The sequence below is a fragment of the Prionailurus bengalensis genome, chromosome A2 (assembly GCF_016509475.1).
Source record: "Prionailurus bengalensis isolate Pbe53 chromosome A2, Fcat_Pben_1.1_paternal_pri, whole genome shotgun sequence".
Lineage (NCBI taxonomy): Eukaryota > Metazoa > Chordata > Mammalia > Carnivora > Felidae > Prionailurus > Prionailurus bengalensis.
Window position 1 is genome coordinate 5,613,183 of NC_057348.1, and position 23,140 is coordinate 5,636,322.

The 23,140-nt window shown below is 57.0% G+C and overlaps 3 protein-coding genes across 3 annotated transcripts; 2 read left to right on the forward strand and 1 right to left on the reverse strand.

Annotated features, from left to right (window-relative positions):
* The first annotated feature begins 237 nt into the window (after positions 1 to 237).
* Positions 238 to 12,531, forward strand: KANK3 (KN motif and ankyrin repeat domains 3). Its single transcript, XM_043586433.1, has 12 exons — positions 238 to 310; positions 3,324 to 3,455; positions 3,790 to 3,851; positions 4,682 to 5,977; positions 6,056 to 6,155; positions 6,362 to 6,523; positions 6,649 to 6,733; positions 7,226 to 7,442; positions 10,786 to 10,928; positions 11,049 to 11,249; positions 11,333 to 11,431; positions 12,210 to 12,531. The coding sequence occupies exons 3-12, from the start codon at positions 3,818 to 3,820 to the stop codon at positions 12,285 to 12,287; spliced, it is 2,415 nt and encodes an 804-aa protein (XP_043442368.1). The 5' UTR covers positions 238 to 310; positions 3,324 to 3,455; positions 3,790 to 3,817; the 3' UTR covers positions 12,288 to 12,531.
* Positions 12,532 to 12,659: 128 nt separating this feature from the next.
* RPS28 (ribosomal protein S28) lies at positions 12,660 to 13,834 on the reverse strand. The gene is made up of 4 exons (XM_043586437.1): positions 13,705 to 13,834; positions 13,564 to 13,611; positions 12,944 to 13,077; positions 12,660 to 12,740 (listed from the first exon to the last, which is right to left on the reverse strand). Exons 1-3 carry the CDS (start codon positions 13,741 to 13,743, stop codon positions 12,955 to 12,957), a joined length of 210 nt encoding a protein of 69 aa, XP_043442372.1. The 5' UTR covers positions 13,744 to 13,834; the 3' UTR covers positions 12,660 to 12,740; positions 12,944 to 12,954.
* Positions 13,835 to 13,853: 19 nt separating this feature from the next.
* NDUFA7 (NADH:ubiquinone oxidoreductase subunit A7) lies at positions 13,854 to 20,733 on the forward strand. Its single transcript, XM_043586436.1, has 4 exons — positions 13,854 to 13,959; positions 14,380 to 14,429; positions 17,262 to 17,411; positions 20,524 to 20,733. Exons 1-4 carry the CDS (start codon positions 13,909 to 13,911, stop codon positions 20,612 to 20,614), a joined length of 342 nt encoding a protein of 113 aa, XP_043442371.1. The 5' UTR covers positions 13,854 to 13,908; the 3' UTR covers positions 20,615 to 20,733.
* The last annotated feature ends 2,407 nt before the right edge of the window (positions 20,734 to 23,140 follow it).

Consider the following 23,140-nt stretch of genomic DNA (forward strand, 5'->3'; position numbering starts at 1 on the left):
GCCCTGTGGATCAAATCCAAACTCCTTAGCCCTGCCCTGGGCGGGACTTGGTTGTCCCCTCCGCCCCGCCCCCTACCTACTCCTCCCCGCCTCCCGGGCCCAGGGACAGTCACTTAGGCCCCGCCCCCGCCCCGCCCCCCACTCGGCCGGACCAGCACCGCCCACCCCGTCTCACCATTGGACAGCTCGGAGAGCCTCGGGCGCTGGTTGGCTAGAGCGGCCATCAGTTAGGGACCAGGCCTTGATAATCCGTCCCCGAGCTCCGAGGGGGCGGGTTCGGGTGCGGGCGCGGCGGGGGCTGCTGCTTCAGGTAAAGCACCAAATTTTCGGGGCCACCGGCGGGGGTTCTGGGGGGCACTAGGGGACGTACCGGGAAGGGGTACTGAGCTTCCCGCCCCTCTGCGGGCTCAGCGCCCCGCGATGGGGCGGGCTGCGTGTCCTCTGGCTGGGACCCCACCCGACACCCGGAGCCCCAGGTGGGCAGCGAGCAGAGCTGGGGGCTCTGGCTCGTGAGATCGCCCTCCTCCCGCCCTTCAGGAGCCCAGTGGGGGGCTTGTTCGCCACCTAGCGCCCCAACGGACTCCGGGACTTTCCCAGCGTCGCTCCTGGAGAGCTTGGGGACACGGGTTCAGCCCCTCACGGTGGACCTGGGTGTGTGTGGGGGCGGGGGGTGATACGGAAACGGTGTTGGGGGGAGGAACGGACGGCCCCCGGGCCGGCAGACAATGGGTAGCGGATGGAACCGCCCGGCGGGGTTTCCTGTAGGAAACCGCTCTGTCTCTACGAGGCCGTCGTGGGGTGTGTATATGTGTGTGTGTTGGGGGGGGGGGGCGCGATGTACCCGAGTACCTCCCCCTCCCACCATCATCAGCCTCCAACCCCTCCTCGGGGCTCTGAGCGTCCCGCCCCAACATTAGGGGGTGCCACCATTCGCGGCCTCAAGCCGGGGAGACGTCCTCTCCCCAGGACCGGAATCCACACTGCCCGCCGAGTCCCCATCGCTCAGGTTTCCTGATCACAACCCGGAGTCCCGAAATAGTCCTTGGGGCGGGAGTGGGGGCGTGTGGCGTCGGCTCTGACGGCCTAATGAGGGGGTCTCAGGCAGAGGATCCGATCTAGCTGACAACCCAGGGCCAGGAGCGGAGAAGAGGGCAGGGCCGCCGCGCCCCCACTCTGCTCAGGCTGCGGCTCCTGGGGGCGCCCAAGTGTGGGCCTGCTTCCCCAGCAGGGAAACGCGCAGGTATAGGCAGGGATGCAGGGTGGGAGGGATGACCCCCCTCGGGCTCTCTGCGCCTGCCCTGGAGGGCAGGGCTGTCTCTAGAAGGCCATCAAGTGGGCGGCCAATGCAGAAACACTGGCAAAATTGCCTGGGTTAAAATCCTGCCTCGTGTGTGCCCTTGGATGGGTCACTTCATATCCCTGTGTCTCAGCGTCTCCACCAGGACAATAGGGGAAAGGGTAGTGATAAGAAAACCTACCTCGGAGGGTTTAGCTAGGACTTTTTTTTTTTTTTTTTAAGTTAATACCCATGAATTGCATATAATAGAGCTGGCCCAGCATGAATGGCAAAAGTATTATGATTATGATTATGATTATGATTATGATTATTCACCGTTCCTGGAGCACTGCTTTCTCAGCCCAGCTTCTGGGCCTGGCGACTCCAGCTGATTTGCGTCTTAGGGATGGCCCACAGCTGTTTTTTGAGTTCTCAGGGCCTCCTAGTTGGGTGTGAGCAGGTCACTGGAGGAGGAGGCTGACCCCACTGAGTCACCCTGCCAGCGGTGCGAGGCAGGCCCGGACCCCTGAGCTCTGGCCTAGGTTTTTTTCCACCACACAACTCTTCCCTGACAGTTTCCTGAAAACAAGTTGTGAGAGGCACTGGCTGTCCTCTGTGATCACCGGCTGCCCCTGCTGGCCCGCCCCTCTCAACCAGTGTGAGGGGACAGGAAGCAGCTGCTTTGGGACCAGAAGGGCCCCCCCCTCCACCTGCCTTAGGGTGGGGCGAGGGAGGTTTCAGGGACCCAGGCTGGACAGAGGTAGGGAGTGGCAGGGTCCCCTTGGCAGTGGAGCAGGGGATACTCCATGGCTGATGGGCGTCAGGAATGCAAGAGGCTGGAAGGGGTGATAGGAAAGGTTCCCAGGGGGTTGGCACATTGGGCACTGTGTCAGGGAGAGGACAGATGCCAGGCAGGCATCTGGTGGTGGAGGCTGGACCGGCAAGGGGTCCCCAGGAGATGGGCGGAGCACAGTCTAGGGGCATTTCCCATAGGCGGTTGATCTAGTTGCCCTGTGCCTTAGTTTCCCCATCTGCAAAATGTGAATGATGACACCTACCTTGCAGGACTGCATGAGGGTTACATTTAATCAGGCAAGGTATATGGTACAGACTCAGTCCAAGCTGCTTTCCCTCCCTCGAAGTTTTTTCATGTGGGCTCTTCAAAAGCCCCTCGTTTCCAACCTTGTGCTTTCTGGTTGTCCTTGTTAATTATCACATTAGGTGTGCCCCAATCTCCCTCAGGTTCTTTAAAAAAATTTTTATGTTTATTTTATTTTTTTTTAATTTTTTTTTAACGTGTATTTATTTTTGGGACAGAGAGAGAGAGAGAGCATGAACGGGGGAGGGGCAGAGAGAGAGGGAGACACAGAATCGGAAGCAGGCCTCAGGCTCTGAGCCGTCAGCCCAGAGCCTGACGCGGGGCTCGAACCCACGGACCGTGAGATCGTGACCTGAGCTGAAGTCGGACGCTTAACCGACTGAGCCACCCAGGCTCCCCTATGTTTATTTATTTTTGAGAGAGAGAGAGAGAAAGACAGTCTGAGTGCAAGCAGGTAAGGGGCACAGAGAGAGGGGAGACACAGAATCCAAAGCAGGCTCCAGGCTCTGAGCCATCAGCACAGAGCCCTACGCGGGGCTCGAATTCACGAACACGAGAGGTCATGACCTGAGCCAAAGTCGGATGCTTAACCGGCTGAGCCACCCAGGCGCCCCTCCCTCGTTTTTTAAAGCCTCCATCGTGTTATCTGAAGAGTCCCCCCAGCCCCATGTCTAGCCACAGCTCTGACAACCTCGGTGCTTGTGGTTCCATTACAAGCTCCCCCAAGCCAAGGGCAGAATCCTGTGACACTCCTAGAGACATCCTAGGGAGATAGATATCCATTGATTTGCGTCCTTGGTGCAGCTAGACCTCACCTCTCCATCATTCCTACAAGAGTCTCACAAGCAACTTGGTAAACACTCAGATGCGCAATTATATCTTGTTTGCATTCCTCTAAGGAAAAAAGAATTCAAACAGCCCTGTTGTGTTTTTTTTTTCCATATGCAGAATCTGACCAGATGAATTTTTAATGAGCCCATGAAGGGCTTCCAACTCTCGCCTTCCCCTTCTGAAGGTTCACAGCACATCCTTTTGAGCATCATTTCCAATTTTGCCTGGGGGACTGACGAAACTCAGCAGGTCGGAATGACTGACCCTCCCCTGCCCCCATTCCCAGCTCCTCTTGTTTTCTCATCACTCTCCTCTCTTCTTTTGATGCCCTGCTTGCCTCTTCCTGTCCAGCCAGCTGAGGACTGCACCTGGGGATCCCTGCATTCATTCATCCCAAAGTTTCAAGGCTTCTTGAGGGAGCAGAGAGGACAGGACATATGTGTTGGGGAGGGGGGCGGAGGTTGGGGGGAGGGAGGAGCTCTTGGGTCTATTTACTCTAACTTAGCATGGAGGCTGACTCCAGAAGTACAGCCGGAGGGATGGGGCTGGCCCCATCCTCACCCCTTCTGGGGACATTTTTCAGGGTGTGTCTGACAGCTACTCCAGAAAACATGGCCAAGTTTGCCCTGAATCAGAACCTGCCTGGTGAGTGTGCACGGTGGGATACATGTGTGTGGACAGACTGATAGTTGACGCCCCTATGTAGACACAGCCCTGTGGTTCTCTCCGTATGTAGCCAGAGAGCCCTTGCTAACCGTCCACTGGATAATGTCATGGCCCTGCTTCAAACCTGCCTGTGGCGTGCCCTATCGCATGTCTCATATAATCCCAATTCCTCATGGTGGCCCAGGAAGCCCCCCACGATTGGGCCCCAACCCACCTCTCCTACTCCTTTCCTTCTCCCTTTTTTAACTCTGTGCCTGACACCCTCACCTCAGCCTTGCTGTTACCCCACCCTGCTCGCTATATCCCAGGGCCTTTGCTTAGGCTGTTTTCTTTTAGGAACCTTCTGTCCCCAGCTGCTTCCTCATATTTCAGGGCTCAACTTTTAAGTCCCTTCCGCAGGAAACCTTTCCTGATAACTGGAGCCAAAGTCACGCCTCCCACACTTATTCTCCATTTCACCTTGTTGTTGTTATTATCATTATTGCCCTAAGCAAGCACCATTGGAATGATGTTTATTTACTACAAGAAAGCAGGGATGTTTGTGCGTCTTGTTCACTGATGTGTCCTCAGCGCCTAGAATAATGCTTGTCACATAGTAGGTGCTCACTAAGGGTGGGATCGCATGACTATTTGGTGCAGATAGGCATTTGATCCTCGGGCACGCGCGTGCGCAGTGGCAGGTGTGCAGGGTCTGGTGCAGGCGGAGCCGTGGACTGTCGCGGGCGGTGGGGGATGCCATCTGTCCAGTCTGTCCCGGGTCGTCCCCCTCCCCCCAGCCTGACGCCCCCCACACCCCGTCGTGCCCGCAGACCTGGGCGGCCCTCGCCTGGGCCCCGGCCCCACCGCGGGCGCCCGCAGCCCGAGCTCGCCCTACTCAGTGGAGACACCCTATGGCTTCCACCTCGACCTGGACTTCCTCAAGTACGTGGAGGAGCTGGAGCGCGGCTCCGCCACCCGCCGCGCCCCGGGCCCGCTGCCTGCGCGCCGCCCCAGAGCACCCCGGGCTGGCCTCGCAGGCGCGCGCAGCCCAGGCGCCTGGACGTCCAGCGAGTCCCTGGCTAGTGACGATGGGGGAGCATCGGGCGCGCTCTCCCCGGGCGCACCCTCGGGGCTCCTGCTGCAGCCGCTGTCGCCGCGCGTGCCCGTGCGGAACCCGCGCGTCGAGCACACGCTTCTGGAGACGAGCCGGCGGCTGGAGCTCGCGCAGGCGCACGAGGGCGCGCCCAGCCCCGCCCGCGCGGTCCCGCGCAGCCCGCGTGGGTCGGGCCGCAGCAGCCCCGCCTCCAACCCCGCCCTCGCTTCTCCCGGTCCCGCGCAACTGCAGCTGGTGCGCGAGCAGATGGCCGCGGCTCTGCGGCGCCTGCGCGAGCTCGAGGAACAGGCGCGCGCGCTGCCGGAGCTGCAGGAGCAGGTGCGCGCGCTGCGCGCCGAGAAGGCTCGGCTGCTGGCTGGGCGCGGGCAGCCGGAGCCCGACGGGGAGGCCGAGGCGCGCCCCGACAAGCTAGCTCAGCTGCGGCGGCTCACCGAACGCTTGGCCACCTCCGAGCGCGGTGTTCGCGCCAAGGCTAGCCCCTGGGCCGATGGCCCCGACGGGCCGGCTTCCAGGCGCAGTGAGGGCACGCTCGAGGTCCCCGATGCGGTGGCCGGGACGCCCGACGGGGCGCCGCAGACGCAGGAGGCTGGCGCCCAGGCCGTGCCGGAGACCCAGGACGCTAGGGCCCAGGCAGTGCCGGAGACCCGGGAGGCCGGCGTGGAGGCGGCCCCCGAGACCCTCGAGGCAGACGCGTGGGTGACCGAGGCGCTGCTGGGGTTGCCCGCCGCCGCCGAGCGCGAGCTGGAGCTGCTGCGCGCCAGCCTGGAGCACCAGCGCGGGGTGAGCGAGCTCCTGCGCTCCCGGCTGCGCGAGCTGGAGGAGGCCCGCGAGGCTGCCGAGGAGGAAGAGGCGGCAGCGGCAGCCCGGCCCCAGCCGCGCGATGCAGCCACCCAGACCCCGTGGGGTTGTGCCGCGAAGGCCACACAGACCGAGATCCCCGCGGAGGCTCCTCCCCTGACCCAGGAGAACCCGTCTGGACCTGCGGATGGGGACAGAGTCGCGGCCCCCGCGGGTGAGTCCCAGCCCCTAGCTAAGCCCTGGCTTGACGGCTTCTGGGCTGGGACTCAGCGCCCTCATCTGACCCCGCCAGGCACCCTCAAATCCATCATGAAGAGGAGAGATGCTACACCTGGCGCCCAACCCAGCCCCGGCCCCAAGAGCCTGCAGTTTGTTGGCGTCCTCAACGGAGAGTGAGCACTTTTCCCCTCCCCATGGCGACATCTGCAGGGACGTAGGCCGGGGTTCGAATCCTGGCTCTGCCCCCTCACTCGCAGTGTGGTCCTGGAAGGCCTCCGTTTCCTCACACGTAAAATGGAGACAGCCACTCCCACCTCGCAGGACCCCAGAATGAGCCCACCGGGGGGGCTCAGCGGATGCCTCCCGCCCCGCCCCCCAGGTATGAGAGCTCTTCCAGCGAGGACGACGACAGCGACAGCGAGGACGGTGCTGCCGATCCTCCAAAGAGCAGTTCCTCCGGCTCCGGGGACGACAGCGGCAGGGAAGTCCCGGACCCCGAGCCCGAGCCGGAGGCAGAACCTCAGCCGGGTGCGCAGGGGAGGTGAGCGGCGTTAGGCACGTGGAGTGGGGGCAGCGGGTTCGGCTGCTTCCTTTCCTGTGCCCCGCGCCTCCCCCCCCCCCCCCCCCCCGACCCAGACCCCTCCAGCGCTTCTCTCTACTTGACAGGTGCGAGCTGAGCCCGCGTTTGAGGGAGGCGTGCGCAGCGCTGCACCGGCAGCTGAGCCGGCCGCGCGGAATCGCCCGCGACGGCGTGAGTGCCCACGAGAGCCCTTCATGGGTGGGAGTCGTGGGCCCCATCGGGGCCTCCCCTGACGCCCACTTAGGGAGCGCGTGGGGTTTCCTGGAGTTGGGGGACCTCAGGTTCCACCCCTTCGCGCCGAGACCCCCCCCCCCTGCTCCCCATCCCAGGCTCCTCAAAGGCATGTCCGTCCCGGGACAGCGCTGAAGTGTTCCGTTTCCCCTAAGGGCCCGCCCCAAGCCCTGGCCCCACTCCCATACCCCCCAAAGGCAGGCGCTCACCGCCTTCCTCCACTCTAGGTTCTCCCACAGGCTCTCTTCCCAGAGGGGAGGATCCCTGCCCCCTTGAGCCTGGGACCCACACTGGCTCGTAGTCCCTCTTCCAAAGGGGTGTGGCGCCACCGACACCCTCAGACAAGCAGCGACCCTTCCTGCCCGGCCGGATTCCCGGCCCCCCTCCACAAGACCTGGACCGTCTCTGACGCCTTTCCTCCTGTCCCGGCAGGGCGCGGCGCGCCTAGTGGCCCAGGAGTGGTTTCGGGTGTCGAGCCAGCGGCGCTCTCAGGCGGAGCCCGTGGCTGGGGTGCTGGGCGCCGTGGCGCGCCTGGGACCCGAGCTGCTGGCCCACGTGGTGAACCTGGCGGATGGCAACGGGAACACAGCCCTGCACTACAGCGTGTCCCATGGGAACCTGGCCATCTCGAACTTGCTGCTGGACACCGGTCAGCGCCTTCCTCCTGGGGCACAGGATCCCCATGTCCTGGGCGGATTGCCAAGGGCCTTTAGACCTCTGCATCCTCTGAGCTGTGCACGGGTGGCCTTTCACTCTGGGGGGGGGGGGGTGCCAGGATACAGGCTCTGGAATTAGACCTAAATCTAGAGGAATCACTTAGTCTCACCAGCCTCGGCCTCCCCATCTGGGAAACCGGGAGGCCACAGGGCCCTCCCCGGGTAGTTGTGATGACACGGGTACCTTAGTGCCAGGCGCACAGGCAGCCAGTCAGTGGTCCCCATGCCTTCTGTTCCTGAATCTCCAGCCCTGGCCCTCTCCTGTGTCCAGCCACCTGCCTCCCCAGACTTGAGGGGAGGCCTTCAGGTCAGGGCTCTGAGCACCCACCCAGGCCCGGCCACTATGCCCTCCTCCACCCCCACATCTCGCATTGGCTCCGGTTCACACATTTTTATCACCTGCTCGTGCTTGCTCCTTACCTGCCCCAACTTTCCCCCTCTGGAGCTGAGATGTACACTTCTGGGTTGTTGCTGAGCCCACAAGACCTGTATTGAGAGCCTACTAGGTACCAGTACAGTGCTGGGGTGGGGGGCGGGCCACCCACATACAGCTGCTCTCCCCATGGGACTCAGAGCGGAGGGGACAGTGGGCAGCACACAAACTGCCCACCAAGAGCCCTCCTGGGCACCATCCTTCAGGCCCAGTGTCTGCTGGGTCCTGCCTTTGGAGGCTTCTCACTCTCAATGCAGGCTAAGGCAGGTCCCACTGTCCCCTCTCCCACCCCACCCAAACAAAGATCTGTCCCATCCCTGAAGATCTTGGTGACCTAGGGAAGGGCACAGTTGCTCTGAGCTACACAGGGAGCTGGAGCTCAGGAGGGGGGATGATACATGATTTGAGAGTATCGAGATACTCTCGATATTCCCTGGCATCTCCTGCCTAAAAGGGGGCTGGGGACGGGGGCTTCGGCAGCTGGCAAGGAAGGCACAGCTCAGTCACAAGAAGCCCAAGGCTTCATGGACCCTCTTTATTCCTTGCATCACACTCCCCCCCGCCCCCGCCCCCAGCTCCCAATGCCCCAGACCTTGCCCTATACCTTCTACCTTTCACACCAGACATTCTCTCTGCCCCTGTCTGCTTGCTCCCATGTCAACCTGGGTCTTCCCTCCCCTAGGACCCTGTCCTCAGTGTCCTCCCCGTGTAGGGGCTGTCTCACCTCGCTGGAATGCAGGGCCTGGACAGGGCTGTGTATCTTTGCTACTTCTCTCCACTTAGAACTTTCCCTGTTTCTCCCTCAACCCTACCTTGCAGTCTCTTATTGGTCAGTCTGCTACTCTCTCCACCCCTTCTGGCTTCTCCCTCCTAGGAGGTCACATTACTCGCATTTTCGTCCCAGGCCAGCTCTCCTTTGCAGGCTAATCCACACCAGTTTCAGCATCCTTATGGAATATTCCTCTTGCCTCCAGGCTTCTTGGTTCCTTGACCCCGCTTCTCCCTTCATCTTGACCTCTGCCCTACGTCAGCCTTATACTTGTAAGGTCACCCGGAGATCTTGATGTCACTGAAGACGACGCCCCCTCCACAATCTCACTCCCAGCACCCCTCTTCTCAGCTCTCACCCGCCAACATTTTGGTTGCCCCAGTGGCTGGCCCTAACAACCGTGGCCCTCACAGGACCATTGGCCATTGCTCCCTCATTTCACTGTCCTCGCCCAGTCTCCTTGTCCACCTTCTGTCATTTACTCCTTTATGTCCCCTTTCAAACTCTTGTGGCTCTCCTTCACCTCACCCTACCTCTCCATCATGGCACGCCGTAGACCCTCGGGTGTTGGTTGAATCAATGAGCAAGCTCCTGTGAATGTATGGGTGTGAGTGCGTGTGCTGTGGGGAGAGGGTGAGTGGAGATAGACTCAAGATGATCAAGTAAAAACATGACATAAGTAGATAAAAACCACAATAAGACATAACTAGGGGAGGAAGGAACTAGGATCCTTTAGCTTAGGAAGGCCTCAGGTGGGAGGGGAATAGAGAGGGTAGAGGAAGTTGGGAGGGTGCCCTGGTGCCTCCAGAGGCCCCACTCCGGTTATTTCTATGAGCCCCTTCCCACCCACACACTCCACTGGGGTCACAGAAGCTTGTGGAAGCAGTGAACGCCTACACAGTACGCCCCGTACCTAGGGAACCCTCTCTTACCCCTCACTGTGCACCTCTTCCCGAGCTGTCCTGGCCTCATAGAACCTTCTGAAAGGTGGGAGACAACCACATCAAACAGCCACTCTAGTAACCACGCCCCAGAGAGGTGCTGGGAAGGAGAGGCCGGGATGGGAATGGGGTGATCCCAGAGGAAATAGAGCCAGCGTTTGTGTTCAGCTCTGAAGGGTAGGCAGCAGTGTTCTTTCCCTGGGCTGCTGCAACAGAGCAGCTCAATGTGGCTGGCTTAAAAACACGGAAATTTCATTTTTTTGTAGTTCAGGAGGCCGAAAGTCCAAAATCAAGATTGGCAGGCCTGGTTCCATCTTAGGAGCTCAAAGCAAATCTGTCCCAGGCCCCTTTTTTCCCAGCTGCTGGTGCTTGCCTGCAATCTTTAGCAGACTGTGGCTGATGATCTCTTCTCTTCATCATCACATGGTCTTCTGCTTGTCTCTCTCTTCTAAGGACATCAGTCATACTGGATTAGGGTCTACCTTAAGGACTCATCTTAACTTGATCACATTCTCAAAGACCCTATTTCTAACTAAGGTCACATTCACAGGTACAGGGTAGGTAGGAGTTCCTATCTTTTGGCGGGGGGTGGGGGTGGGGGGACAGAAGCCAGTCTAACACAGGCTTGGAGAAAAGGATTCCACAAGGAACAGAAGTTAGGGAATAGCCTCAGAAGCCATAGTGGATGATGGCCTGTATTCCAGAAGCAATGGGGAGATATGGGAAGCTCTTAAATGGGTGACTGTGCCAAATTTCTCTTGATCCGCTGCATGCAAACAAGTGGATTCAGACACCAGGGTGGGCCAGTCGACATAGTTCTCTAAGGGGGCAATGATGGTGAGTTGGTGGGCGGTAGCCGTGAAAATAGGAACATCAAGTTTATTGAGCACCTACTAAGTGCCAGGTGTTCTAGGTACTGGGGGGATATAACAGAAAACCAAACCAAGTCCCAGAACCAGTTTGAAACCAGCAGAGATTTGAGCAGAACCCTGAAGGGGAGGGAGGGAGCCTCAGGGGCCAAGGGAACAGTAAATTCAGGACCCAGTCATGATGGCAGGCCTGAGGGGAGGAGAGTAAACCAGGCTGGGCTGAGGGTGTCAGCTTGTTGGTTGATGGACTCCCTCCTCTCCCAGGGGTCTGCGAGGTCGACCGCCAGAATCGGGCAGGCTACTCAGCCCTCATGCTGGCCGCACTCACCTCTGTGGGGCGAGAAGAGGACACGGCTGTGGTTCAGAGGCTCTTTCACATGGGCAATGTTAACGCCAAGGCCAGCCAGGTATGTGGACCTGTCTTTCCTGGCTCCCGGTCTGGGGGTCACTTCCACTTGGGGTTTGTCTCTGACCTCCTTTTCTCCAGAACCCTCCCCAGCCCTGTCCCCTTCTTCCCCACCCCCCAGACAGGACAGACAGCCCTTATGCTGGCTATCAGCCATGGCCGCCAGGACATGGTGGCAGCCTTGCTGGCCTGTGGGGCAGACGTGAACGCACAGGATGCAGACGGGGCCACAGCACTGATGTGCGCCAGTGAGTACGGGCGCCTGGACACCGTCCGCTTGCTGTTGGCCCAGCCGGGCTGCGACCCGGCCCTCCTGGACAACGTGAGCCACCATGGGGCTGGCGGGGGGCTGGCAGACTACCCGTGCATTGGATCAGGAACCTGACTACTCGGCTCGTTCCTCAGGAGGGCACCAGTGCCCTGGCCATTGCCCTGGAGGCTGAGCAGGAGGAGGTAGCTGCCCTGCTGCATGCCCACCTGAGCTCCGGGCAGCTGGACTCCCCGGTAAGTGCGGCCCCTGGCCCTGAGAAACAAAGCCTCGCAGCTACACGCTGGGTCCCAAGATGGTACCGAGTGTGCCTCAGAGAAGAGGCCTCCATTCCTGCTCCCTTGGGGAAGCAGCCAGGATTGGGGAATCTGGGTTTGGATTCATGCACGTGGCTGGGGTCTGATGTTCAACCTGCCAAATACCTGAGAGCCACACCTCCACTTTACAGGTCATCGGGTGATGGCCTGAGGCCTCCAGAGGGGAAGTGACCTAGGGCCAGGCTAGAGTGCTCAGAACTAGCTCAGACCTTCCTTTGTCAGCGGACTCCTGTCGCTGTCCCCAAGGAATAAGGGATCCTTTAGCATTAGGCAGGGAGAGGAAGGGGGTGCGGGCTCCCTGCAAGCCAGAGTTTGCCAGCAGCCCAGCGGCAGGGAGGGAGGGCCGAGCTGGAGGTAGAACGCTCAGTTTGCCTCCAAGTGGAAAAGCTTATTCTTTTTCAAAGGCAAGTGGCAAGCTCTTCTTAGTCCTTAATTAAACTCATGCAATCAGCTGCCCGCCCCTCTATTGGAGCTGTGGGGAAGGAGGTACGGAGATCAAGCCCCTCTTCCTGGTCAGATAGGGCAGAGGCGAATTCAAAACCAGACAACCTGGCTCCACTGTGAAGGGTGGGGTTCCTCCTTATGCATGATCACAGTGTGGAGGGGCAAGACCTCCATCAGGTTAAGCATCCCTGTGTATGAGGAAGCGTCCTGCCCACAGGAGACTGACCGGACCCCTTCCCCCATCTCTCACCAGTCACCCCTTGACGCCCCCGCGGCTGTGCCTGGTGAAGGAGAATGCAGTGACCACAGAGAAGACCCTCAGCCACAGTGAACGGCCTGGCACCCTGGACCTGGACTGGGTGCAGGGGGGATCTTTCCTTTCTTCACCCCAGCCCGTGGGGGCACAGCAGGGGCCAGGGTTTGCTATCCAGATGCTAGCCCTGGGCCAAAAGAAAGGCTTGGATGGTCAGTGTTCCGGAGGGGCTCACCTTGGACCAGCAGGATGAGACGGGCTGAATGAAAAGTGACAAGGCCCCCGAGTCCACCCACTCACAGAATAAAACATTACTAACTCAGCTTGTGTCTTGTTTTGGGGACACAAGCACATAGCTCCCACACCCCAAGTCTTCAGAGAACAAAGGCAGGGAGAGGCCCCCACTGGAGAGTTTTAGAAGTCCAGTGACAGCCCAAACGAGAACCCAAATTTACGTACAACATAAACGCTTTATTAACAATTGCAGATCCATCCCCGTGAGACAAGTGGTCGACCCAGACAGCCTGGACCCTGTAAACAGACCCAAACATTAGCTACTGATGGGGTACCCAGCAACTGATAAAATCCCTGCCCCCCACCCCAGCCTTGCAAATCTCAGTAGATCATTGTACACCCCCCACCCTGAGACCCTCACCCGTGGATTTGGTGAAGCCTTCCTGCTACCAACAAGGGTCTAACAGGCTTGCTGCTTCCCATCCCAGCGCTGCACTCACCAGCCACAAGTTCAGCGCAACCTCCGAGCTTCTCGCTCTGACTCCAAGAGGGTGAGCACGTCGCCCTCACGCACAGGACCTTTCACGTTGCGGATGATGGAGCGGCTCGTGTCGTCCATGAACTCCACGCGCACCTACGGGGCCCACCAGAGGGACGCGAAGTTAGGACAAGTCAGGGATGGGCACCGCGTGGTAGGCAGCAGACTTCAATACAGAGGGTGTGTTGGGGGCCAACCCGGAGACACTTAGAGGACTAGGGAACTGCGTCTGGCAGGCAGAGCTGAGCCAGGACAGAAGCCGAAGACCGTCAAGACGTGGAGAACAAAGTTCTCGAGAGACTAAAACAGTAGGGACAGCTGTAGCTCAGGTCCTGCTCGGGGCGGGGAGCACACTCAGAAGGGCATGGAGCCACAAAGAGCTCGCTGAGACGGCCCAAGAAAGAGGAACGTCGGAACCCGGCGAATGAGGTTGACGGAGCTCAGACGTGGTGGGCAAGGCCCTAGTGAGGGCTCGGACGCTCCGGGAGCCCTTGGGATATAAGGGACTTCTGATCTCAGAGTCCAGCCGGCATGGCAATCATCAGGGCTCAGCCCGGGGCGCCCCCACCCGCGCTCGCTCACCTGCGTGCACTGTCCCTGCGAGCCGGTCCTGCCCAGCACCTTGGTGACCTGGCGGAAAGAAACTGGGATCAGACCTGCCTAGCCCTTCCCCCTATCCCATCTTTCTTCCCCCGGGCCCCCAAATCAGGACCCCCACCTCACCCTGGCCAGTTTGATGGGCTGCACACGGCTCGTGTCCATGATGGCGGCGCGGCGGCGGTCGGGCGGAGAGGGGTCACGTGCTCCGAGAAGAGCCTTTATACTACATAGTAGCCCCGCCCACTCCAGCCCTCGCGAGACCTGGAGGGTTTTCCCAGCAGCCCCCACGGTAGAGACGTCACCGGCGCCCTTCAGCGCAGACGGAAGATGGCGTCCGCTACCCGCTTCATCCAGCGGCTGCGGAACTGGGCGTCCGGGGTGCGCGGGGCGAGAAGGGCCGAGTGGGGCGGGGCGGGGGGCTGTGGGTTCAGTGCTCCTCGGACCCGCTCCCGCTAGTCCCCTTCCTCCTGCACCCTTGGGCCTGACGCTCTTAGTGCTGAGATTCTCCTAGGCTAGAACCAGTGTCTCAGCGCAGAGCCCCCGACTCCTTCGGCCGACACACCCACCTCCACCCCAGCCCTCGACCCATTCAGGCCTGAGGTCTGCCTAATCCCAGACCTTAGCCCTGTATCTTGTGGCCCAGGCCTTAGCTCTCCTTATCTCCTCCAGGACTCATACCCCTGTACCAAACTGTTCATCTCCGACCTTCCCTTCTCCATCCCTGGGATGCCCCTGCTCCCTCGCCCTCTCCTCTCCTGAGGTGCCCTGCAGGCTGACCTCCTTCCTCTCCTCCCACAGCAAGACTTGCAGGCGAAGTTGCAGCTGCGCTACCAGGAGATCTCCAAGCGGTGAGCAAGCCCCGCTCGCTGCCCATACACCGGCTCTGTCCTGTTATTCTCACGTCAAGAACAAAATCCGTATTCCTTTAGACCCCTGGAGTGCTGGGCTGGAATCCTGCCTCCGGTCCCTGGCAGTCCGTGGAGGCAGAGGTTTGATTTTAACTTACCTGTACTCCGAGCGGGCTGCTCGTGGAACAGTCGGGTTGGGCGTGAATTCAGAGTGGATCGTGTAGCTGTGCAGTCTTTAGTGTGGCCCTGCCAGTTAGTGTTATCACCCCCAAACTACAAATGAAAAGATTTAAGGCTCAGAGAGGATAAGTCATTTGCTTAACGTCACTTAGAAATTTGAAAATGACAGCTGAGATTTGAACCCAGAAGTGTCTTGATTCCAAACTCCTTTATGTCCAAAAATTACTTGATATATACAAGCCCCTGATGCGCTCTCAGAGATAACAGCACCAACAAGAAAAGTTACTATTCTTATTCCTTTTGTGGAGCTCAAGTTCTAGGAAGAGAAAAAGGTGGTAGGGAAACAAATGCAACAGGTAAAGAGCATTCTGGAATGCTCTGAATGAATGAATGAATGAATGACAAAATGAATTAGAATAAGCTGGAGGGTGGCAATCTCATGTCAGGTGGTCAGGAAAGGTCTTTTTTCTGGGATTGACGTGGTAGCTACCTGAAGGAGAAAGAGCCAAAGGGTAATTATTGAAAGAACATTCTGACAGAGGGAACAGTATGCTCCAAGCCTGTTGAGGCTGGACAAAGCCAGAAGGAGGAAGGAGGCCAGGGTGGCTGGAACCCAGTGAGGAAAGGAAGAGAGAGCAGTATATAGGAAGTCAGGGGAGCTGGCAAAGGTAAGGCAGCCAGTGAGGATTAGCACAAAAGGAAAAAAAAAATAGCATTAGAATAACCAAGTTTATGTGAATGCCTGCATGTTGTAACTGATTCCAAATATCAGAAGTTTTGAGTTGCTGCTCTATCTAGGGTCGTTGGTGCCAGTTGAGGAAAAGGTTTTAAAAAATTTCCAACTTCTTGAGGATAATGGCGCCTCCTAGTGATGCATGTGGGTCTTTCCATTGGGCCCTGGTTCTTACCTTTTTGCTAGGTGGTGGAAAGTGATGGCCACATCCACCAGGGGCCGTCTGGACTCCATGGGTGAAGCAAATTCTAACTGCCACACAGGATATTGCTTTTTTAAATTTTTTTATTTTTAAGTAATCTCTACACCCGAAATGGGGCTCAAACTCACAACCCCGAGATCAAGAGTCACATGCCCTGTGCTCTACCAGCAGACAGACAGCCGCCCCGGGATATAGCTTTTAGTATTAAATTTGTAAACTTCCTTTTTATTCTTATTTCTCATTAAAAAAAATTTCAATTTTACTCTTTTGAGACAGAGAGAGAGAGTATGTGCGCATGAGCAGTGGAGGGGCAGAGAGAGGGAGAGAAACCTAGGCAGGCGCCCTCTCATTTTTTTTACACAATGGTTGTCACTTGTTTTAAGAAAATCTTAAGTCCTGGGGCACCTGGGTGGCTCAGTTGGTTGAGTGTCTGACTTCAGCTCGGGTCATGATCTCGTGGTTTGTGGGTTCGAGCCCCGCGTTGGGCTCTGTGCTGACAGCTCAGAGCCTGGATCCTGCTTCGGATTCTGCGTCTCCGCCCCTCCCCCACTTGTGCTCTGTCTTTCTCTCTGTCTCTCACAAATAAGTAAATGTAAAAAAAAAGAAAAAAAAGAAAAAAGAAAATTTTAAGTCCTGGGGCACCCATGTGGCTCAGTCCATTAAGTGACTCTTGATTTTGGCTCAGGTCATGATGTCACTCTTCATGAGATCAGGCCCCGAGTCAGGCTCTGCACTGACAGCATGGAGCCTGCTTGGGATTCTCTCTCTCCTTCCCTCTGCCCCTCCCCTGCTTGTTCGCTTTCTCCTTCCCTCTCTGTCTCTCTCTCTCTCTCTCTCAAGATAAATAAGTAAACCAAAAAAAAAAAAAAAAAGGTTTTAAAAAAAGAAAAACTTAAGTCCTGGCAAAACACCAAACAAGGTATTTTAAAACTCCATGATTTTATGATTTCTCCTATCTTTTCTGCCTTTCTCCTCTGCTGCGTTTTCCAGGGAAGCTTCTTTTTTGTTTTGAGGTTAGCATTTCCTTTTCAGGCATGTGGCTTCTTTGTAAATTCACCCCGGGTTTTAGCCCAGCCCAAGACAGAGCTCTATTCACTCACCCACCGTCCCCCCCGTCCCCCCCACTCCAGCTTTGGCTGTAGCTGTGGCTACCAGGAGGTGGCAGGAAATTCAGAGACCTCAGAGGACAAGGTGCTCTTTGAGTAATAAGCCTTGATCCCAGCAGGGTTTTCCAGAGAGTTCCTGAGATGACTGGAAACCCAAGAGTTCTGTAGTCTGGCTTTTGGGACAAAGACCTTCAGAAGAAGCTATGTCTGGGGCTATTGCCCAAACATTTATACACTAGGACCTCAGACCCTGACCCCTTCGTTTCCTGAGCACCGGCAGGCAGAAGAGAGGCCAGATGCAAACTTTGGGCCATGGTGGGGTGGGAAGAGGTCTGGGTGTCCAGTCTGGGCCGCCCCCTTCCCTGGGAAGCTTCAGAAAATGTCCTCTGTATCGGTCACATTTGGGGCATACTTGCCTTCTAGCACCTTCCCATCCATAGCAGAGGTTGCTACCTGCCTTAGGGCCTTGGATCCTCCTTAGCCATACATCCACGACAGTGTGCCAGGGGGATCCCCTGGCCTGTGGCCCAGTGACTGAGGCCCATGCCAGCCTCACCGGGCCATAAGAGTGACTTTCTGCTAGCTTCAGTGCTGATGTTCTTTTCCCTCAGAACTCAGCCTCCTCCCCAGCTCCCTGTGGGCCCCAGCCACAAGCTCTCCAGCAACTACTACTGCACTCGCGATGGCCGCCGGGAAGCTGTGCCACCATCAGTCGTCATGTCCTCGCAGAAGGTACTGGCGTCGGGCAAGCCTGCAGAGAGGTGAGGACCTCACCGCCTTCCTGAAACCAGTCCTTCCTCTTGCTTGTGCTGTTCAAGATGCCCATGTATGGAGCGTGAACCATGTCAGGAACTGTGCTGCTGGGGCTTTTCACGGGAGAGCTCTTCGAACCACCCCCCAGCCCAGGGAAGGGGGTGGGGCCTCAGCCAGGGGTGCGATTCCTGCAAAGTACATGAAGCTTCAGGGTCCCTTCAGGTGCTCTGGGAGAAGCCCAGATATTGTTTTTGTAAGTGCGTATTTTTTTTTTTAATTGAGGCATAATTGGCATATAACATTATATTGTTTTTGTAATTTTGTATTTTGTTACAACTGAGGCATAATTGAAATCTGCGCACAGGGGTACGACATGAAGATCTGATACTTGTGTACGTTTGAAATGAGCGCCACATCCGTCACCTCACGTAGTTACACGTTTTTTTCTTGTGATGAGAACTTTTAAGAGCCACTCTCTTAGCGGCTTTCAAATATGCAATCTAGTGTTATTAACTAAAGTCACCACGCGGTACATCACATCCCCGGGACTTACTTTATAATGGGAAGTTTGTACCTTTTGAACCCCCTTTATGCATTTCTTTTTTTATTAAAAAAAAAATTTTTTTTTTTAATGTTTATTTATTTTTGAGAGAGACAGAGACAGGATGCGAGTGGGTCAGGGGCAGAGAGAGAGGGAGACAGAATCTGAGGCAGGCTTCAGGCTCCGAGCTGTCAGCACAGAGCCCGATGCGGGGCTCAAACCCATGAACCGTGAGATCATGACCTGAGCTGAAGTCGGACGCTCAACCCACTGAGCCACCCAGGTGCCCCTGCTTTACGCATTTCATCCCCGCCCCCCCCACCTGCCTGCTGCCTCTGGTGACCACCAATCTGTTCTTTTTATCTGTATCTTTTTTCATTTTTTTGTTTTGTTTTTAGATTCCGCACATAAGTGACATCCTATAGTACTTGTCTTTCTCTGACATATTTCACTTAGCAGAGTACTCTCAGAGTCCATCCATATTGTTGCAAATGGAGACATTTTTATGGCTGAATGGCATTCCACTCTGTGTATATGCGTGTGTGTGTATGTATACGTATATATGCACACACACCATATTTTCTTCATACCCTTCTTAAAGAATTATGTAAATTTCAGGCCCCTTAAAACTCAGTTTTGTCCCTGGCCTCAGGCGCCTTCTCTTAAATAAATGGGGCCATAATATCTACTGTAGGGAATTTATTTTAGTCCATTCGGGTGGCTATGACAATATCAAAGAGTGGGGTGGCTTATAAACAACAGAAACTTATGTTTCTCATAGTTCTGGAGGCTGGGAAGTCCGAGATCAAGGTGCTTGTAGATTCCATGTCTGGTGAGGGTATCTTCCTGGCTCATAGATGGCATTTTCTTGGTATGTCTTCACATGGTCGAAGGGGTAATGGGTGTCTGGGGTCTCTTACAAGGGTGCTAACTCCATTCATGAGAGCTCCTCCCTTATGACCTAGTCACCTCTCAAGTGCTCTGCCTCCAAAGGCCATCACACCGAAGGCGGGGATTTCAGTATATGAATTTGGGAGAAACAAAACATTCAATTTGTAGGAGAGTTATTATGAGGATTAATTTCCATAGTTAACATTTGTGAGGTTTTAGGATGGAGTCAATGCCCTGCCTGCCTACTAATCACAAGTTGGGCGGTGACGGCCCTGTTGCAGAAGAGGAAATTGAGGCACAGAGAGGCCAGTTGACCTGCCTGAGTCACACAGCCAGTGGGTGGCAGAAGCAGGATTTCAAAGCAGTCTGCCCAGACCCTCAGTGCTGTCTGGTCTCTACAGCCAGTTCACTGTGTTGTCTGAAGCCAGCCCTTCACGCCTTCTTGAGCCTCATTTTCCATCTGTAAATGGGGATGGCGGGCTTGCAGTATGACAAGGTCTGGAAGGTGATGAGGCCAGGACGGGCCTGCTGTATAGTTAGAACTCAGCGAATGGCCTGGGTCGTGGTCCTTATTATCTTCTGACTCCCCGGAGTCCCGCACCAGACTGTGGCAAACCACCCTACTCCCCCCATACCTCCTCACCTGCCCCTGGGATGCCTGCATCTCCTAGGGAGGCTGCTTCTGCCTCTTCTACCTCCTTCAGGCTCCTGGGAGGCTGGGCGGCCCTGGAATCCCTGCTCCTGGGAGGCTCATCCACGAGAGCCTGCCTGCCTGCCTGCCTGCCTGCCTCCTCTCCCTTTTTGCTTACCGTGTGTGCAAGCCTCCCAGTCCTAGGCACCAGGGGCTTGGGTCGGGAGGCACTTGCCTTGGAGTTGTTGCCACAGTGTCTCCTTAGGGCTCACTCTGGGGCAGACGGGGTATTTTTAAAATAATTTTTTTTTTAATGTTTATTTATTTTTGAAGGAGAAAGAGAGAGACACAGCGTGGGGGGGGGGGGGGTGCAGAGAGAGAGAGGGAGACAGACTCCGGAGGAGGCTCCAGGCTCCAAGCCATCAGCAGAGCCCGAGCGGGTCTCGAACTCACGGACCGTGAGATCATGACCTGAGCTGCAGTCGGACGCTCAACCGACTGAGCCACCCAGGCGCCCCTGGATGGGGTATTTTTTAATCGCACTTGACCCTCAGCCCCATCGGACTGCGGCCAGGGCCGGGTCTTAGCGCTGTGCTGGGGCATGTGCAGTGCCTGCCGTGGAGCAAGGGTGCAGTGCCTGAGGGAAGAAAGAGCAGTGGGCACGCGGCACCTGATTGCCTGACCCTTTACCAGTGTCCTGTTTGGGGGCAACCGGAATGGGGTGCTCGTCCACCCTGGGGCCGCAGGTGGGAAGGGGTGCTGGGGAAGGAGCCCAGCTATTCAGGGCTGGCTTTGAGCTCGGGAGCCAGGGCAGGCCGACGGGGGGTTCACACGGGGCTTGGGCAGGAAGGGGGCTGGCCAGTTCCCAGCAAGGGTTGGCTGACCTTTTGGGGGACCCCAGTGAAGGAGTTTGGGCCTCTGGAGCACCCTCACTCTGGCCTCAGACCCACAGTCTCGGCAGGCATGTTCCTGCTGGGCGCAGGTGTGAGCTACCCCAAATCCATGCGCGCTGCTCTGTGAAGACCCGACCCTAACCCAAATCCGTTTTCCTCTCCAGCTCACCTGCCGCTGCCACTGAGAAGAAGGCCGTGTCGCCGGCTCCTCCCATAAAGAGGTGGGAGCTGTCCAAGGACCAGCCTTACCTGTGACTGCACCCTGGGGCACCTGGCCCGGCCCTCAGGGCCACCTGAGGGCTTCCCCTCCTTGTATTCCCTCCGGGGAGACCGGGGCCTAATTTATGACAAATACACCCTGCTCTCCGGTGTCACTTGTGTTTTTACTTTCGAAGCTACACACGGCTTCCGTGGATTTCCCGGTGAAGCTGGTGCTGAATCTCTGAACTCTGTCAGCACTCCAGGAGCAGGGGCGGGATGGTGGTTCTTGAGCTTCGGGGTAACACGCCGTCGCCGGGCACAGGTCAGGTGACACGGGGTCCAGGGGCAGGGCATCTAGAGTTGTCACCATCCCTTCCCTGAAAGCCTGGCCAACATAGCAGTGGGGTGGGTTCCAGGGCCTTTGGGTGTTTGGGGGGCACCGACTGAGGGACAGCGAGACCGAGCACAAACTCACCATTAAGTGCGTCAAGAGCTCCCACAGCAGTTGCTTCTGGGGCCACGGGCCAGTACCCTCCCACCGCACGCCCCCTTCTGACCTTGACCGCCTTGCAGCTCCTGGGGTGGCAGAGAACAGCCGGGCAACTCACAGGAAGGCTTGACTGGGGGCAGGCGAGGAGAGGCCTCCCCAAGCCAGAAACCCTTTCTGCACAGGCCCTGGGGAGGGAGGTGGAGTCAGCCTAGGGGAAGAAGGGGGGGTTGGTCCTAAGAGGAATGAGCAGTTGTGTGGAAGCCAGAAAAGAAGTAGCCCAAGTCCGGCTGCCCTGTGGAAGAACCCCACAACCCTTCTGTAGGGTAAGATCGGGTTGTTGAGAATGCCGTGTTCTCTGGAAGCATAGAGCAAGGCAGGGAAGGGGAACCATCCCAGGCAGGAGGTATGTAGGGAGCCCCAGCGTGGATGACGCAAATGAAAAATGCTCGAGGGGAGAAAACTGTGGCTGAAGCCAGGGAAGGCTTTCTAGAGGAGGTGGGATTCTAATTGGAGCAAAGGGGGAGTCCGATTCAGGAAGAAGATCAGGAAGGAGAGGAAGGCTGGGCAGTGTGTCCCGAGGCCACTGGGTAGGCAGCCCTGAGGGCTTCCACAGAGGCAGGCTTTTAGGACACAGACTTGAAGTTTGGCAAGGGAGTGGGGGTGGGAAAGAAGCCTGACACCTCACCTTCCTGCCTGCTAGGTGCTGTCGTAAATGCTATCTGATTTCAGCTCCTTCCTGGAGCTATCCTGTGAGGTCATCGCTGTTGCCATACTCCCTGGACAGAAAAATAGGAACGGAAGGACCAGGAACTCGCGCAGGCTCACTGAACTCTGGCTTGAACCTGACAGGAGTCTGTGCTCAGCTGCTACAAATGGATGGCTTCTTCAGCTGTTATCCCTGCACCCCGGAGCCCCCTCGCCAGGAAGCCGAGCCTCTACTCTGGGGAATCTGGGAGCTTTTGAAACAACGACAACAAAAAACCCCAACATATGTTACACGCTCCAAAAGCAGCTAAAACCTTCAACATTTTCTCATACTGAATCATGCCAACAACCCGCAGAGCCCCTTGTAGGAAAATCTGGATGCTTTAGTGTTGCTTCATGGGAAATGGGGGGGGGGGGGTAAATGCTTGCACCCCTGTCAACGCTGAGGTTCTGCTGGCAGTCCAACATGTTGCTTCTCCTGAAGGCAGAGCTGTAGATAAAATATTTATTTTCAAGACAACACAGCAGCTGATTGGATAGGAAGCCGGCAGACGGTTTGTATTTTCTGTGCCTTCTGGGTGAGCATGACCAGAGATAGCCCCAGGGCTGCCTTTGCGGATCTTGTTCCGGAAGAAAACCACCCCCACCTCTGGAGGAGGTGGGCTATGAAGACCGAATGAAGCGTGGTGGCCGTGAGTGAGCACACGCGTCTGGCCTAAGTGATCTTGGTGGCCATCTCTGTGGTTTCCAAAGTCAGCTCAGCGGGAGTGACCTCCCAGTAGGCACAGGTGACCTGGCTTTCAATTGTGAGCTCAGGTTCACACACTTAACCTATCCCTTCCTGAGTTCTCGCCTTATCTGGTCCCCCGCCTCACCGCGGAGTCCGTGCCTTTACAGGGACATCCAGGTGCGAGGACAGGACCCATGATAGAAGCCGGGCACTGGAAGCGTTTTATTCATTTATTCACGAAATATTTAAGAGCCTACTATTGTGGCAGACCCTTCTAGGCACTGAGGATACAGCGAGCAACCCAGCATTCCAGTCCTACCGCTGACTTAGTAGTCGCCAGACCCTAAACTAGAGTATAGAAAGGCTGGAGGGAGAGGCTGCCATATTAAGTATGATAATTGCACAGTCACATTTGCTGTAGGATGCATGCGAAACATTTAATGTTGAGTAGACCCGACAAGTTCCTTTACATCCCCATTAGCTTTTAACTTCGAATGGACCCAACACCTTTCGACATACCTTGTCACTGAGAAAAGTGTGTTAGAGCCTCAAATCGTGGGTGTTCCCATATTCGGACATTTACGGTGATCTTAGCCGCGGGCGCCGCGAGGACCTGGGGGCGTGGGCCCCGCCCCCGCCCGCTGCGCGCGTGCGC